Below are 17,016 nucleotides of genomic sequence, written 5' to 3'. Positions count from 1 at the left end.
GGGACTTTCCATAAGCCTTACTTATGAGCTCATGAGTGTAGGAGTGTCATTTCCCAAGCAGCCCATGGAAGAAATGATCCCTTCCTACTTCCCATACACCTAATGGGATACCACTTGCTCTTTATCTGCTACAGCAGCAAAGCCTGACCTCTCCTGCCTCAGCAGAGCTGACCTGCTCAGCCTCCTCTTTCCTCTCTGCTTGCTTTATGCAAATGGCTGTTGTGCAGGCCTGATCTATTCCTGCGTTTAGACACAATGTTCTCATTCCCCCAGACGTGCCTCCCTCAGCATTGCCCTTTTATTGCAAGGACAGGCTAGAACACACGACATAAATAAAAACATTTTCCAAGTGAATGCAATTTAGTAGTCCAGATCCTATTTTCAGAGGCAAATGAAGATCAAGGACCCCAAATCTCATGGAAAGACTACTGTAGGTCTCAGGCTCCAACATCACCTAGAGTCTGCACCTAGAGATGTATTTCCATTTTCAAGAGGAGAAAGGCACATAAGTTAGTCACTAAGTCCCCTAATGCAGTTGCTCAACCATAAGTGTCAATATCTTTTGAGGTATCTTGGGTTATCTAAGATCACCCCATAGGACTGTGGATATGGCACATGTCTTTAAGACCTGTATCCACCTGGACTGGTATGTGGAAGTCAGGTAGGCTGTTCTCATGCATCTCAACAGCAGGAGAACCTATGTTTGGCCAAATTAATTGCTACTTGAATGCCTTTGGACCTTAGCTCCTTTAAAATTTTTACCCAGAATCACTTCAGCAGTTGGTGCACCTTCAAGAGAAAGAAATGCACTGAGCGAGTGTAGTACCTAGGTAATTCTGAAGTTGTTGACCCTCACCATTCTGGTCACCTGAAAATCTAGCCATTATAAAATGGGGCCACTATAACTAGGAAAACAATGATTGCTGATAAGAGCGTTATGCTGTTTAAACTTCAGAAGGACGTACCAGATGAATCAGCCACGAATGGCTTGTGAATGAAAGGAATGTCCTTTGTATCACTGGGCAGTTGGGCATTGGGAGGCTTGTTATCTTGGCAAGCAGCGTGAGTACATGCTACAGCCTGTGTTCCAGAAAAACATGTGTCACTTTTCTTGAAAATGAGAGTGATCTACTCATTTGCATAATACGACATGACTGTATTGTAGACAGAGCTGTAGTAAGTGGTTTGAGAGCCTGGGGCATGCTTGTCTTACTGGTATCTTTGCTCGGCACGGCTTCTTCTGGGTTGTCATGCTGCTGTTGTCCAGGTTGCGTTATAAGGAAAGGGTGACAGACTTATAGTCTAAGAGGGCTAAAAAAAGTCTCTGAGAAGGGTGTGGGTAGCCGGGAAGGAGGGCAACACAGAGTGGTGGCACTTAGCACCCAAGTTTTGTCCCTGTACCTCGTGGGGTACGGAGGTGTTGGAGCACTGGTGCTGGAGCACCGGTGCTGACAGTGCTCCAGTAGCTGGGAAAGTGCAGAGAGGTCAGCCGAGGCTGTGAGGGGTGTGAAAGAACACTGTGGCACGTTACAGCTGTGGCTTGTGGTCTTTTATTATAGCTCTTCAGCTTATTTTGTGGTCCGTGGTGACATGCACAGTAGAAGAGCCAGGACCCTCCCAGATAGGGGCCTGTTATGTCAGTGCCTGCAACCCCACCAGGCGCAGTTCAGTGACTCCTCTTGCCCTTTCTGCTCTCCCAGGGTAAATTTCTTTGTGGGAGTGATTTCTCCAAAAGAAATACAATCATCCCAAATGCCTGACGCCAGATTCTCATCCCTCTGGGGTTTCCATGAGACCTTCCCTGTGACACCCCGCCCCCCCCACCCCAAGCGAAGGAGTTTGCACAACCAGATTTTATGCTTTCCTATGGTGGTTTGGGGTTTCAGTGCCCATGGAAGGGAGAAGTGAACAAATATGCTGCTCTGAGTGTCCTGTAGTAATTACAGCTGAATATAATAGGGTGGGACTAAGTGATAATGCCTACAGTAGATGAAATCCGGAACCTGCGGTAGTTAATCCACGTCAGCTGTGATTTTTTTCAGTAAGTAACTCTCCCTCACATGGTACTCTTAAGTACCGAGTTCTCCTAAGTCATCACCAACCCTTCATCCCTTTACTCCATAAAATACGGCTATAGGTCTAGTGAAAACACCACATCTGATGCAATAACGCAAAGACTTCTCTGAAATACTCTGGCTTGCATACTGAAAGATTTATTCAGACATGGATTGCATAAATAGAGACGCAGGGATTTCTTCGACCAGGGGCTATAAATTAGATTTACGAGAACTCAGCAGCTTTAAGCTGATTTGACATGTAATTATATTGTTCTCTGAATTAGTTTCATGTCTGCGTTTAATTTGAACTACTGCACTTCTCAGAATTATAGCACGTCTGTAGATTTTCTTCAATATACAAAGTTGGTATTATTAAAAGTAGTAAAGTACCCTCTATCTACAAGAAAATTCACTGGGCAGTGCCTACAGACTAACTCCTCCCGTACATGTGGCTGTATGAAGTTTCAGTTCTGGAATAAAATCTATTTTAATGCCAAATAATTACTTCACAGGACCATTAGAATCCCGTGAATCCACATCTTCATGAGCAACACTTTCTTTTGGAAAATATTTTACTATCTCCTATTTAAAAAGACTTACCCTCTTTTTTCTTTTCTTTTTTTTTTTTTTTTTTTTAGTTTTGAAAGGTTTTATTGCATCCATAAGAAGACAAAAACGGTAGTAGCGTTAGCGCATCACTGTAAGAGAATTCTGTAACCCACTAGGAGAAAGCGCGATGTTCCCATGGCGTGGCACAACACGCTGCCTTTTTGGTTTTTACCTCCTCTTCCCGGCATACTAAAAAAAGTTCATCGCGTACGCCGCATAAAGCAAAGGCAGACGCTAGAGCAGCAGGCACAAGGCGGAGGAAGGGGCCTGGACGGGACACACTCGTCCCTAACCCCTCCAAACCCCACAGGCGGGGGGCAGAGAGGGGGAAGCCTCCCCCCGCGGGGACCCGCTTCCCCCCCCCCGGCCGCCGGGGGCCTCCCGCGCGCCGCCGGGCCCGGCGCGGCACCGCGGCGCCCCCCTGCGGGCGGCACCGGCACCGCGCCCCCCCCCGCGCCCGCGGCGTAGCGCAGACACGGGCGCTGACAGACGCACGGACGGACGGACGCGGCACACGTCGCGTGCTCAAAGGCAGGGGGATCTTCTAACCACACCATCCTTCGCAAGGGAGGTGGAAATTTGGGGAGAATCTTTTTCTTCTAAGTTACATCACTTACTGCATCGTTTATGCCTTTGATGAGCTTCCGTTTTAATGCTGCTCTTGCCTTTCCTTCTTCAAATGCAAAGTAGTTCAGAGATGAACTTGTAAACATAATGGCCCATGTCATTTTTTGCGCTTTTCATTTCACAGATAGCCAAATGCCCAGATTTCCAACGAATTTCCAAACTCCTGGCGTCCAGTTCAATGTGCTGTTACGAAGTGGGCTTCAGCAAGTAGTAGTAAGAGGACAAAATATTCAGGAACAAGTCTCTGGGAAGAAGAGAGCAGGGATATGAACAGGGAGAGAGATGCATGCAAGAATGTGGCTCCAGCTACACCCCAATGCTAGCGGATAACTGCGGGTAGAATCTTCCCCTGTGTCTGAACTGAACCAAGGACTGACTGGAAATAACATACTGTCATATAAAAACTCACACTTTTTAAAATAGTGGTGAAAGGAGCTAAACAGCCAGCAAAGATGACCCTTTCTGTGCTTTATTTCATTACCAGAACAGCACAGGTCTAGAGGGCAGATCTTTTCACAAATGGCAACAGCATGGAGATGATGGCATTAAACTGTGTATAAATATTGCACTGAGGACTCCAAACTAGTTATCCTCAGAGCAGAAGAGAATTAGGACTGAGTTTTAAGTACTTTCCAGAGATCAGTTTTGCTTGTCCTTTATAATGACACTAGTCTGATTAAAACAGAAACAGTGAAGCCATGCCTAGATAAGTCTCTAGCTAGACAGAGATAGTGTATTCTTAGTATATTCACACACATACATATAAATACATACATCCTGATCCATGACTGAACGGGAAACCATTAAATGTCATTCCAGCATACTTAAAGAATTGTGGCTAGGAAGTCACAGCTGAAGGATTTTGGCTAATCACCAAGTGAACAATGTCAAACACTGAATGTCTGGACAGTTTCCATTCGAATAACATTTCATCTTGGGCCAACTGTATTTACAAACCACTGGAACGAAATTCCATACTGTCATTATCCATTAGTAAGAGAGAGCATTACAGCTGGGTAAGATGCACGCTCACTTCTGCATGGCACTCTCCCAGCCCTCCCGGCGGCCGTAGCTCTCGCTCATCCTCGCATGCCCGTTCTGCAGGTCTCCCCTGCTCACCTCTGCGCGTCTTAGATGGCATTGCCAAATTCAGATTCAGAGAGGGATTCTGCAGGTATGTGGGCATAGAGTGGGGTGATCTCTGACTGGTTGCCTAAAATTTGAGGAGCCATTTTACATTTAAAGCTTTACTGCATGTTTCAGAAACAACAGATGAGAAAGGCAGATCTGTATCTAAACATCTGTATCTTAACATCTGTATCTAAACCTTCCCTTGCTCTTCAATCTCAGGCAGTGATAGTAAGGAATGGAGAAGCCGTAAAATAAGCCCATAGAGCTACACAACAAGAACAGGACACAGCACATGCTCACACCTTGGTTTTACTCCTTGCTTTCTGCCTTCTCATCACCTCCTCTGAATCTCGCTCCCTTTATCTGACCTGCTTCTCCTTGGATGGTCATCTGTTCTCAGAACAAAGCCCCCGCCCCTGCACCAACTCCCCCACGGTGTCCTACTCCCACAGAGCCCATCGAGGCACCAAAAACTCCCAGCTCTGGTTTTGAGTCTGGAATGGGCACAGTTCCCTGCATTCAAGCACCCTCAAAAGCAAGAGCTGTTGCCAGGTTTGTGTAAACCCCCTAACGTTGGTGTAGGAAAGCCTGGATTATCTCTGCTGATATTTAAAAGCAAAAAGTATTTTTGCTGTGACAAAAAGGGATAGATTATTTTCAGTAGTATCACTACCAGGACATCATAAAACAGAGTTTGGCCAGATGCTTTTCAATACTTGTCCAGAAATTTCTCCATGTAAGGAGGCATACATGTCAGTATGACATTGTATCATGAAAGTCTGAAGCAAGGTTGCTTTTGAAGACACCATTGGGATTCATCTAACCACAGGTGAATTTCAGCTGCATAGCTCAGTAGATGAACCAGTTCCACACAGAAGAAAATCTAATCTGTTTTAGGCTTGTGTGTACATACAAGTTTGATTCAATGTCATGCCTGCATTGGTTTGTAAAGCAAACAGAAGGGATAGAATCATAGAATCACAGAATGGTTTGGGTTGGAAGGGACCTTTGAAGATCAGCTAGTCCACCCCCCACCCCCCCGCCATGGGCAGGGACACCTTTCACTAGAACAGGTTGCTTAAAGCCCCATCCAGCCTGACCTTGAACACTTCCAGGGATGGGGCATCCGCAACTTCTCTGGGCAACCTGTTCCAGTGCCTCACCACATTCAGCATAAAGAATTTCTTCCTTATGTCCAAGCATAAATGCATTATACAGTATCATCTCCACAGCCAATACACAAAAGTTTTAATATTCCTAAGGGGATGGGAAGCTTTATTGGAGAAGTCTGTAGCAGTAACAAAATCCTCAACGTCTTACCTTACCTTATTGTATTTAAAGCAATAAATTACTTGAATACCTAATTTTGTAACAATGGTCTAAAGCTTGACTTTAGACTTGGAACACCATTATTTTAGTCTGAAGAGGGTCACGTAGCTGTGCTGGAGTTGACACTTTGTCGTGGGATTCATGTTGCGATACCAAGAATCCCCTGGGATGTGGGTGTGGTGGGGGTTAAGGGAGGGGAGAGGGATTTTTAAAAGACAAATATGCTGAGCATTGGCAGTGAAGGGGAGTAACATGATGGCTAATTTCCTCTCACCATACGCTCCGGGTCCCACCCCAAGATAAATTTAGACCAGTCGATAGTTAATGCTACCTGGCTTCAGCCATAGATGTCCTCAAACCAGCTGCGTTTTGGTGGAGTACATGGAGCTGTGCCCCTGGCTGTGGGAGACAGGCTATGAGTGTGTGAGACATTTATACCAGCTCTAAAGCACCGGGGCTCCCCAGGGAGTTCTCGGCCCTTTGCTTAGAGTCAGACTGATGGGAGGTGCTAGTCCAGTGGCCGAATTTAGTAGTTTGATGAAGAGTTGGACACTTCCAAACACTAGTACTAGTGTCCAGCTTCTAACAGGAGGTGCTAATCCACGGCCAGTTTTACAGGCTATGGCAAAGTGAAGCAGGCAGAAACTGCAACAGCCTGAGCAAATCTTCTAATGTGCCATCATTTTTTTTTCAGGGAAAAAAAATAGGGAGGAGAAAAGAAAAAAGTCCAACAAAGATGAAAGCAAGGAGTCAAGACAGGAAAGCAAAGGGCGAGCAGCCCGAAGACAAAACCGAGAACAGAGGGAAAACAACAACAAAACGCAGCCGAAGAAAAGAAAAGCCCCAAATAAAGAACAGAACCTGGCACCCGTCGACACTGCACATTAACAGCCCTCCATGATTGTTTAAGTCTTATGATGCTGCTATCTCTACCAGATCGCCCTGACAGGTGCTCCAACTGTTCAGGCCGCAAATGGACAATGCTACCAGTTATTATTAAACTTTAAACAACATTCCAAATACTTCCTATATTCTCCAAGCAACCATAGTTTATTAAAGAGATTGACATGAGCCAAGACAAAAAAAAGTTTAAAAATGGGATACTTTAAAACTGTTATATTATATGCTTCCAGGCATCTGTAAAAGGCAATTAAGAAATTTTGTATATATAAATAATAGGGTATAAAATATAGCAATATAATAATGAAAGACATTCAGATGAACAATGTTCTTTTTCTTTGTAAAATATTTTTCAAGTTATTGTTTAAGTATGAGGCAAGAGATATGTCTAAATCTAAGACGCAAATCGTATCCCTTCATATATTGTACATAAATATTAAGAGAAGGAGGAAAACGTTTCTGAAGAGCCAGTAGGAACCCAAGGTTTTATAACCTCTGGTGGAGCAGGATGGGATTGCCCTGTGGTTCCCTGGTCCGTGCTCCAGACACGGGTGAGAAACACCAGGGGAAAGCCAGCAGGGCTTCACAAGCTGAGGGAAAAGAAGCAGAAGCATCTCCAGCTTTGAAGACTGAATCACTGAGGCAGAAGGCAACGAAGCTGAGTTTGAATAGCGCTCTTATCTGTGGGACAACACAATGTTTTCTGGTTTAAACAGTGGTACCGTGTGTGCTGTTTTATGCTTTTTATACCTATGTGTAACTTAAGTCTACATTTCAAATCTTCTGGTGAATGACCAATCGTATTTGTAGGAGACAACGTTGAGTTAATAAAAACCAGAAAAATAGATCATGTAAGTATGTGTTTTTCACAGTGATGGTGTCGCCTTTTCTACTGGGGGAGACAATAATTTCATAGCTTCACAGACAGAAGAGGACACAACCTACATCCACAACGTGCATCTAGTGAAAGGCTATCCATGACGATAAATCTATTGAAGGATAGAAATTACAAACTTCTGTCCAATTTGACTTAAATTCTTGTTCTAGTTCTTCTATCTGACACAGCAGAGGTGAAAATCTCCACTGTTCAGAGGACAAACCAAACCCCTTGGTACCATTCTGGCTATATTAGTGGCTAGAGCAATCCACAAGTGAAGCACAGGCTATGCTGTACGCTGACTCTTTGCTCAGAAATGGATTTACCCTTTACAGAAACACGTTGAGGAACCAACATACTTCATAGTATGTGTTTTGCTGCCGTGCTTTCCCCAAGGCCAGTTGTCACAGGGCTAACAGCCTGCCCAGTGTCACGTGTGGACTAGAAAACATGGCAGGTGAGCCTTCCCGGCCAGTTCCCATCCCTACTCACTACTTCTGTTTCCCACAATGAGTTTGACCTTAAAAAAGACTCTGCCCAACACTGAAGCCTGTCTCTCAGGCTGAGGAATCCTGAGCGACAGGCTTCAGTGACTTTTGGAGGAAGATCCTAATCATCCAGACAGGGATGCAGGATAGTTTCCTACATTTTGCTTTGTAAGAAAGAGCTTTGTCTCTTAATGATGTGTGTATAGATGTAGTAGTCTAATAACACGGGTGTTTAAGGCTCCCACAGCTTGCCTTCAACTTTCATGAGACTTCTTAGTCAAAACTTCCTGTAACCAGTCCCCAATTATATGCATATATTATATTTTTGCTGGTGAGAAGACCTCAATGCTAAAGAATAAATTTTAGAGAGATGAATATCATGTGCATGTAACACTCATCACATGCAATGAAGTCTGAACAGGTGAGAGAGAAAAGCAGGGTACGCTGAATGCCTGTGAGGGGCACCTAACAGTGGGAAACTGGAGTGGGGGTGGCTATCCTGGGCTCCCAGCTCCATCACATAACTTGTCTCCTCCAGAGTGAGCTGGTCTCAGTCTCCCAGTACCGATCCTGGCAGCAGCAGTCATCTTCCCCCACCAGCATCTTCCCACCTTCTTGGCAGCAGCAAGTGAGGAGAAATTGGTCTCAGAGAAGTGGAGGGTGCAGGGATTGTGCTTAGCACTGAGGCTCTGGGTGATGCTGAAAGGAGGCAGAGGGTGGAAAGAGGAAACCCTGCTGCTGCCAGACTCAGAGGCTGGCACCAAAAAATGAGGTGGAAGCAGCAGTTCTGGGCTGAGGGGTTGGTATCACCACAGAAAGCAGCATTCGGTGCTTCAAACCCTCTCCTGCAGCTGTATCCACCCATCTGTCTGGGGTGCTGGTGGGCAGACGGGGATGTTCAGCTGCTCAGGAAAAATTCACTGCTCCATTTACTTCCTCCAGGGGCAGGTTGTTGGCCAGATGTAGTATCCCTAGTTGGATTCAGCAAACTAGACCACCAGCTGAATCACATGGATAACTGAATCCAGAGGAGCTTTGTCTACAACTCTTAAAACTAACCGGTAGGATTGTGCCTTTTCCCTGCCTTAATTAAAAATAGGAGTTAAATGGCCAGGGGTTTTCAGATGGGAGACAGCTCTTGATAAATGCACAAGCAAAAACTATAAAGATGAACAAGGGTGTTCAGAGGGGAATTAAAAAGAGGAAAAAGCAGAACAAGGAGCTAAATCCAGAAAGTCCCTGACCTCAGTTTTTCTCTACTGCAACATTTGGAGGAGTCAAAGGAATGCCATTTATCTGGCAAAGAGAGACAGAAGACTGGAAAAGCAGTATCAAGTAGTTCAAGAGCTACGGATTGAAGGAAAAACAAGAGGGTGAAAGGAAAAGAAGAGAATTTAGGATACAAATGTGAGCTTTGTTATACACCGCCACGTAAACCTTTATTACAAACTCCAGTGTGCCTCTCCCTGCTTACGCAAGTGGCAGTGACAAGAGAGACGGTTTGTCTTACCGAGAGCAGGACTTGGAATACTATCACCTTTCAGCAAGGGATAAAAATGTAAAAGGAATTTGGCTTGTGGCAGTAATAATTCATAGCAATAGTACCTGAAAAACCATGATACAACCTTTCCTGGAAATGACCAAGGAAGTTGCCGTCATGTTGTTCCCTCCCACACAGGATAATGTTTGATAATATTTCCTGTAGCCATGGTGAAGCACTAAAAAGTACATCCAACTCATCTGGGCAACTAAAATTTTCTCCAGTCCTGTTACTGAGTGTAGACTACCCTGATGGCAGGTGAACTACTCCGCTGGGACTCCCAAGAAACTGAAGAAGAATATGGACCTTTGTACGTCAAATACATATTGCAGTGACGCTTTTTGCCCACCCAATAATAAATATGTAAAATTGGGAGTCAATGATCTTACATGCTAACTGAGTAAGATCTAATGGGGACTCATACAACCTTACTGGAGAAGTTCTGATAAAGTACTGCAAGTAGCTGTCACTACATTTGTGTGAAACTTCTTTCCTGACAATTGCTTCCCAGTTAAAAAATACCTCAAAACCTTAAGAGTCAATTTTACATAATTTCCAGAGGATTATCAACAGAGTAATATTATGAACAATTTTTCTTAAAATGGGAGCTAAATTGAATGAGTGTTAATTGTCTGCCAAATTCATAGTGTGTTAATTATTAAAGAACAGGTCTGGAGTGAAATACTAAATATCAGTTATAGTCAGTAGATAAACACAAATGAGGTGTTGCTTCGGACAGTTAAGCTGCTCAGGGAATTATAATCAGTAACAAAGAGGCAAAGAAATGCAAAAAAGCAACTGTTATGGCCCAGGCTTCAGATCTGTCTGACCAAGCTGTAGCTTGTTCTCTCACCTGGCTCCGTGTTAGTGAAGACCTGAACAAGGGAATCCAGTGTTTAGGTATCATAAACAGTTTATGTTCTGAACTGCTGAACCCTTAATTGAAATTGTCCCAGCAGCTTTATTCTGAGCCACTAGAGCAGAGCTGTCAGGCTGATCAATGCACTAAATAAATGACAGGTTCTGCTACACCCTGTAGCAAAGTGGCAGCAGAAGGACCCATCAGCAGAATGGGACCATCACCAGTCATCCCCCACAATGAAGGTCTTGTGTCATACCCTCTACCAACTGCCTCTGGATACTTGTGGCTGATACGCTGATGGGAAAGCAGCACATGAATATTGGTATTAATTCAGAAGTATTCCTCTATAGCCCTCATGAGTCACTGTCGTTTATTTTTTGTTTCTGTGGTTTTAGGCTCTGAAACTTATTGAAGGCTTAACTTTATGATGCAGCATGAATGTACCATGACTCTTACACTTAATTGCTATGCATTGTTATTTTCAGAGACAGCACTGGGTTTCGTTCGCATGGCTCACATGAAGTTGCAAGAATTCAAACAAAAAAATCTGCACAGCATGACATAACAGTTGATCATGGGAGCCACTCTTCACAGTGACATTCTGCAAGCCTCAGCTGAAGCTGCAGTTTCAGGCTTGCCTAAGTCCAACAGGGAGGGCTTGGGCAGTACTGTCACATTTTCAGGCTCAGATCTGCTACTTCATTGCTGTTACTTAGCACAAAGTGTACACGGTAAAGACCTTGCACTCTTACGCGGCAAGTGTACTCTGCAGTTACACATCCTCAAATAATTCTCCCATATGGCCTCGTTAATGGGGGATTAGATTTTTCCTGCTATTTTGTAATAAATTGGCATAATTTAAAGAGAAGTTAAGTCAACATGTTTGTTCGCCATTATAATAACCCGTGTGTTCCTTACATCTTCCTCTCCTAACTTAGCATTGACATTCCTAGTGGATTTAGGCTTGCTCTTTCAGATCCAGAATGCTAATTGCATTTGCCTTTGAGAAACAGGAGTACCCACTGGTTGGTTTGGCACAGAAATTTCTGTTTTTTCATGGGTGGATGAAATTTTTCTTGATACTGTTCTCTAGAGCATTTCAGAGTACTAATAATGTCCATATCGATCCCTCACACACAAGACAGTCATTCAATTTCTTAAAAAACAACTCTCTGCACTCCTGCAGAAAGCTGGCTGGAAGTGCATCTTGCCTGAAGAACATTTGTTAAACATTTTTTTAGATATAAAGCTGTCCGAGAATGATCATGCATATGTCAGCAAGAGAACGGACCTTTAAGGATCTTTGAAATTGGCCATGTGGTGCTGCTTGTTAGAATTTACTAAGTAGTTCCTAGGAGTAGTCTTAAGACATATTACAGCACCTTGTGGCTCTGTTTCCATCTCAACCTTAACTCATCCAATCTGGGTTGTTCATGGAAAGGTGAATTACAGGTACAGTATTTTCCACCTTCTCTCAATGCACAGGAAGGTCCGCACTTTCACTGTGCATACATCTAAATTACTCTGTCCTGCTTAGCTCACATAGATGCTGTAGATGGATTTGGTTTTGAGTCATTAACCGTTCTCCTTTCTGGATGGCTTTTCTTCAGTTAGGTACACATATCTTCTGAATTTCCTGTCTCCAGCTGAACTTTTGAAGCTCTGGTCATTGTGGTCACACATAAAAGGAAACCGTGGTCTCACATTCACCTCTATTCTTGCTTCTGCCTCCTGTCCTCTCCACTTTCCATCTAAGTGTCCTTTCCTCCCCCTCTCTTCTTCACTACCTCCGTTCCTCTCCTTCTTCTAATCCACCTTGGGTATTCTCACCGACAAATCTAACTGCTACCTGAGTGGCAAACTGAGTGCATTTGACTTCTGAGTCTCCTCATCTTCATACCTCTCCCTTCCTTATCTTACTTCAGTTGTTTCTTCTTATGAAGGCTATGAAGTAAAGTGAAACGAAACTGCCTCGCTACCAGACATGCTTGTAATCATGGAGCCTCTGTCTGGGGAAAGGAGGGTAGGGTGAGCAGCCTCTCTTGGATAAAATTGCAGCACAACTTTTTCTGTAATCAGTACTGTGGGGGCAGAAGAAAATCTGCAGGTACCACAAAAATAGGATGCAATATAACAGGGACAGGAGGAAAAAGAGTTATCAGCTGGTCTGCCACCTTTAAAAGGATGATGTGAACAAAATTAAACTAGCAACAGCAACTGCTTTTTCTTGTATAAAGGGAATAAAGCACTAGGATAAATGATCCCAGAATGAAACCAATAGGTTTCAATTTATTTAGATCTTGATGTGCCTATAGGAGGAAACCAGAGATGAGCAAATTAATGACGGATGGCTGGCTGCAGAGAAGCGAGAAGCTGAAAAACATACTGTCACCATTATTTAATCTATGCATGAAATAATCTCTACTTATTCATAGTCTACTCCAGTGCACCTATGGCTAACCAGGTTAATAAAGTTCTACAGATGTTCGTACAGCCATTATCCAAGGGGAGCCAGTACAGCAATCAATACCTTGCACTAGTGAAACAGGTATTTTCCCAGTGCATGAGATTAAGGAACTGCTTTTGTGATTTTGTTTTTTTTTTTTTGTGACTGAAAAACAGGAGGGCAGTTCCCCTTTCTACTTTATGCTATAGTGCAAAATACCTGGTTTCACAAATGGTTTGATCCTCACTAGATTATCAATGTACCGTATAACTATACATCAGTCCATAAAATAGGCTTCTATGAAAAAGGAAGATGTGGATAAGATTTCTTAGGCAAGTCAACATAACCTGCTCAAGGGTATGTTCCTTTTTTATAAGTCATGACATATTGTTTTATTCTGCTGTCAAAATTAAACAATGGTAGAAACTTTGAAAAACATCCTTCAGCAAAAGCATAATTCAAAATTATAAAGGAAGTTGTTTTTCATGCTGATGTTTTGTTCATAAAAGAAATCTCCAGTGAGTAAATGACAACAAAATCTGTCATATAGCTACTCTAATAATTCTGTTCTCTGGAAACAGGATTTACAGTTTCAGACAGCAGGAGGGGACTAAAAATGGGTAAATTATCTCCACATGACACTGACAGATATCAGTGTACCCCAGCTAGTTATTGGAAAAGTAATGTCCAAAATAATAAATAAACCCAAGGTCATCCTTTTATCACCCCTTTCTCCCCACTGTTAACCCTCAATTAGCTGACAGAAGAGCATCTGGTTTTGCAAGCCAGAGACCTAACAGCTGGGCAAGGAGCTGTCACTCACGCTGTTTTTAAACCAGATTTCTTGAACAGTCGCCGAAGTACACAAAAAATTCTGTCACTTTTGGTGATGATGCCTCCATGTCAGATGCTTATGTCTTGCTGTCACGCTATTCACTAACAGTATCTGAGATATTACTGCTCTTCCAGTGTCTCCTTTCCATTGAAGAGTGACTTTGACTATTCCCAGAGTGTTATGAGCTTCTCTTTTTTTCCAGATTCTAGTTATTTCTTTCTGAAACACATTTCTACCCACCAGCCCCTGCCTTCTGTTCAGTAGATGGCCATATGTAGGATAACTAACCCAGTTCTGCTGAGAACAAGATCGTGTGATCTGGATGTCTCCTGTGCATGTGTATGTGCAGTGGGGTCAGAGATGGAGGACTGGAAGAGACTAGATTTTAGATCAAACCCCTCTAAAAGAGGGAGGACATTAGATGAGCCACCATTATAGTTTTAAACACCTTGAAAGCCTGGGAGGCAGCATTCACACATCTTAGTCTCTTGTAGTCATCCCTGAAATTAATCCCAAGAGCACAGCCTGACCTCTTGGGCTACAGGTTTGGCCCATTTCTACATGTTTGCAATATACCGTGTTATTTCCCTATCACTCTCCTCACCACTAATGCTCAGCTCACTTCCTAATGGGATTTGTAATAAATGAACAGTCTTCCTGAATGTTGTTTACGTTATTGTTAATGAATAGTGAGGGCTGAGCCACTCGCTGTTCTCCACCCTGACAAATCCTCTTCGGAGTATCTTTTGGTGATAGCTCTCCAGATCATCTTAAGTACAAGTACATATTCTACTCTGTATGAGCCCTTTTACCTTACCAGTGTTATCTGAGCTCCAGCAGCGCATCAAGTGATGTAATTAGCATCTCTCATCTGTGGTTTCTTTTCACATCCTGTTTCCTACGACCTTGCATACGCTGCGTCTGATACACTACTGAAGTCTAGACATATTGTGCTTGCTGCTTAGAGGGAAGGAGAAAAGAGAACCAAGGGTTCTCATGGTAGTGGAAATCTTGCTTGAGAGATCAATTTCTTGGTTTGGTTTGGTTTGCTTTTTTATACAAGGGAGAAATGTCAACATAAGAGAATTTCTTAAGCACATGCACCCTGAGACTTACATTTTCAAAATTAATTCCAGGGGAAAGAAAAGAAAGGTAATTAAAAGTAAGTATTCGAAAGTCAGCTGGGCACCTTAAGCTGAGATTCTGGTACACCATTAGGGGGCCATCTCAATATAAGATCTTAAGAATGAAGCTTTTAGAAAGACTTAGAAGTTGTATTCAGCCAAGAAACACTTGCTCAGGGATAAGTAAGAATTCTTTGCAATTTTCTCATGACTCCTGCAGAATCCTAGGAGCAATTTCATACATTAGGAAATGCAGGCCCACTGCACTTTAGTGACTGTCAGTGGGTGGTTAAAAAGCACAATGTCTGCATTGTACCTAAGCTGTAATTAAAGAGGTATCAACTATTTTTCAATATAGAAAGCTTTGTCTTCTGACCACAAGAATAAATAAGTCATCGTTCAGGAATGCTGGATAGTCATAATTTCAGGCCTATAAATCACACTTAGTGTATTTTGTAACCAGCTTTTACTGAAATGTTACTTCATAAAAAATCACACTAGCAGCACCACGCATTGTATTATTTATTACTATGAGTGGGAGCTGCAGAAGCATCCGCATCATCCTTCAGCTATCTCCCCCTGGGGGAGAGCAATAACTGCCATGTTTTGAGAAATAGTTGACAGTATCATGAGGAATTTCAATATTAATTTGAAAAGTGGACATTCTTGGCTTGCTATAAGGTAACAGACAATGCAAAGCATCTAGACAAAGTAGCTAATTTTTTAGAGGATGCACTGACACCACTGCGTATTTTCTTAAACAGCTTTTAACTTGATTTTTTAATACAGTGACACAGATATGTAGTCAAGGTGTCTTTGCATATAATTTTTCGTGTAAGCAATAACAGTGACTTATAATTCCATATAAAGCTGTCAGCGCAAGCGTGTTCCCTTGCACGAGCTCTGCTGAAGCCAGTCTGAAGCTCACAAAATCTCTTTGCCCAGCTAAGCACAAGAATGAGTCTCTCAGAAGGCTGCAAAGGCTGAGAAGGTTCCCATGGGCTGCTGTGAAGCAGCAAGATGAAATTCAAAGGGGAGAATGCAGAGCACTACACGAAGGCAGGAATATACAAATTCACAGAGTAATAAGAAAAGGCCCCTTAGGCAGCAGGGGTAATTCACAGCTGAATGCAAACAGTGTCATGATATCACAAAGAAAGCAAACATCATACTGGGACACACACGCAGGCATATAGCCTGTAATACAGATGAAGCAATTTTTCTGTTCTACTCAGTACTGCTAGAAGTCTCAGCTGAAGTACAGTGTCCCCGTAAGGTACCACAGTTCAAGAAAGAGGTAGTCTACCTAGAAATAGTTCAGGCAAAAGTACTGAGGATGGTCAAAGCTCCAGAAAAATGAGCTCCAGAAAAATGTTCCCACACCTACTTGTATCTATGAAGCAGGTAATAGACATACAGCAACACTGCCAAGGATGAGAGGGATATAGCCACAAATGGGAATCAGCTGAAGGAAACAGAACTAAGGAATTCTTTATATGTATAAATTTCCCCTTTTCTGGATATAATAAACAAATAACACTCACTGAGGGCAGATAGCAAAAAAAAAAAAAAAAAAAAGCAGCACATGGCAAACACACAGAAATCTAGGTAGATAAAACTAAAATATCACTTCCATCCTATCTGTAGCCAGTTCATAATTTTACCTTTTCTCAGGATATGCAGTGCTTGCATTCCTAGCTCCCGTATTCATACATTTAGACAATAATAACGCCTTACCTATTCTTTTCCAAACAAAATTTACCCTCCTTGCTTCCCAGTGACTCAAACGAACTCTGAAGCTTCCAAGTTCAGAAGACAAATACAAACCATAAACTTTATAATCTCCTTTCTAGAGAAGGAACAGAACTTGTGCTGTCATGCTAGCCACCTGGCAGCTAGCTGTCCCAGCAACTTTTCAGCTTGCTGGCCAGTCTCACCCTGATTTGGAAAAAAAAAAATCCAAGAAAATTAAGTTTGTACAAGGTAGGCATTTGACAGACAGATCCTGGGCTGCCAGTCAGCAGGTACAGACTTCTAGACCTGTCTGCAAGGGTGCTGTGCGGAGCATGCAGCAGAGGCAGGGTCACCAGGGGGAAAAGGGAAGGGCTGGGGCTGGAAGACACAAATCCAAAGGAAAACCGGCTTCCTTATTTTTGCTGCTCATTGACTGACTTGTTTTACTTTCTAAACT

The 17,016-nt window shown here is 42.9% G+C and overlaps 1 protein-coding gene across 1 annotated transcript in view; it reads left to right on the top strand.

Annotated features, from left to right (window-relative positions):
• RSPO3 (R-spondin 3) overlaps positions 1–7,500 on the top strand; it is a 62,707-nt gene extending 55,207 nt beyond the window's left edge. Inside the window, exon 6 of the mRNA XM_087775608.1 lies at positions 6,448–7,500. Coding sequence (XP_087631734.1) covers positions 6,448–6,641 — 194 coding nt within the window. The 3' untranslated portion in view covers positions 6,642–7,500. The remainder of the gene's footprint in view (positions 1–6,447) is intronic.
• Positions 7,501–17,016: the final 9,516 nt, after the last annotated feature.

Source organism: Nipponia nippon, unplaced genomic scaffold (genome assembly GCF_047370975.1).
Source record: "Nipponia nippon isolate SJK-2023a ecotype South Korea unplaced genomic scaffold, ASM4737097v1 scaffold_4, whole genome shotgun sequence".
Classification (NCBI taxonomy): Eukaryota; Metazoa; Chordata; class Aves; order Pelecaniformes; family Threskiornithidae; genus Nipponia; species Nipponia nippon.
Note: the sequence above shows the minus strand (reverse complement) of the source record. Positions and strands in the feature narration are given on the sequence as shown.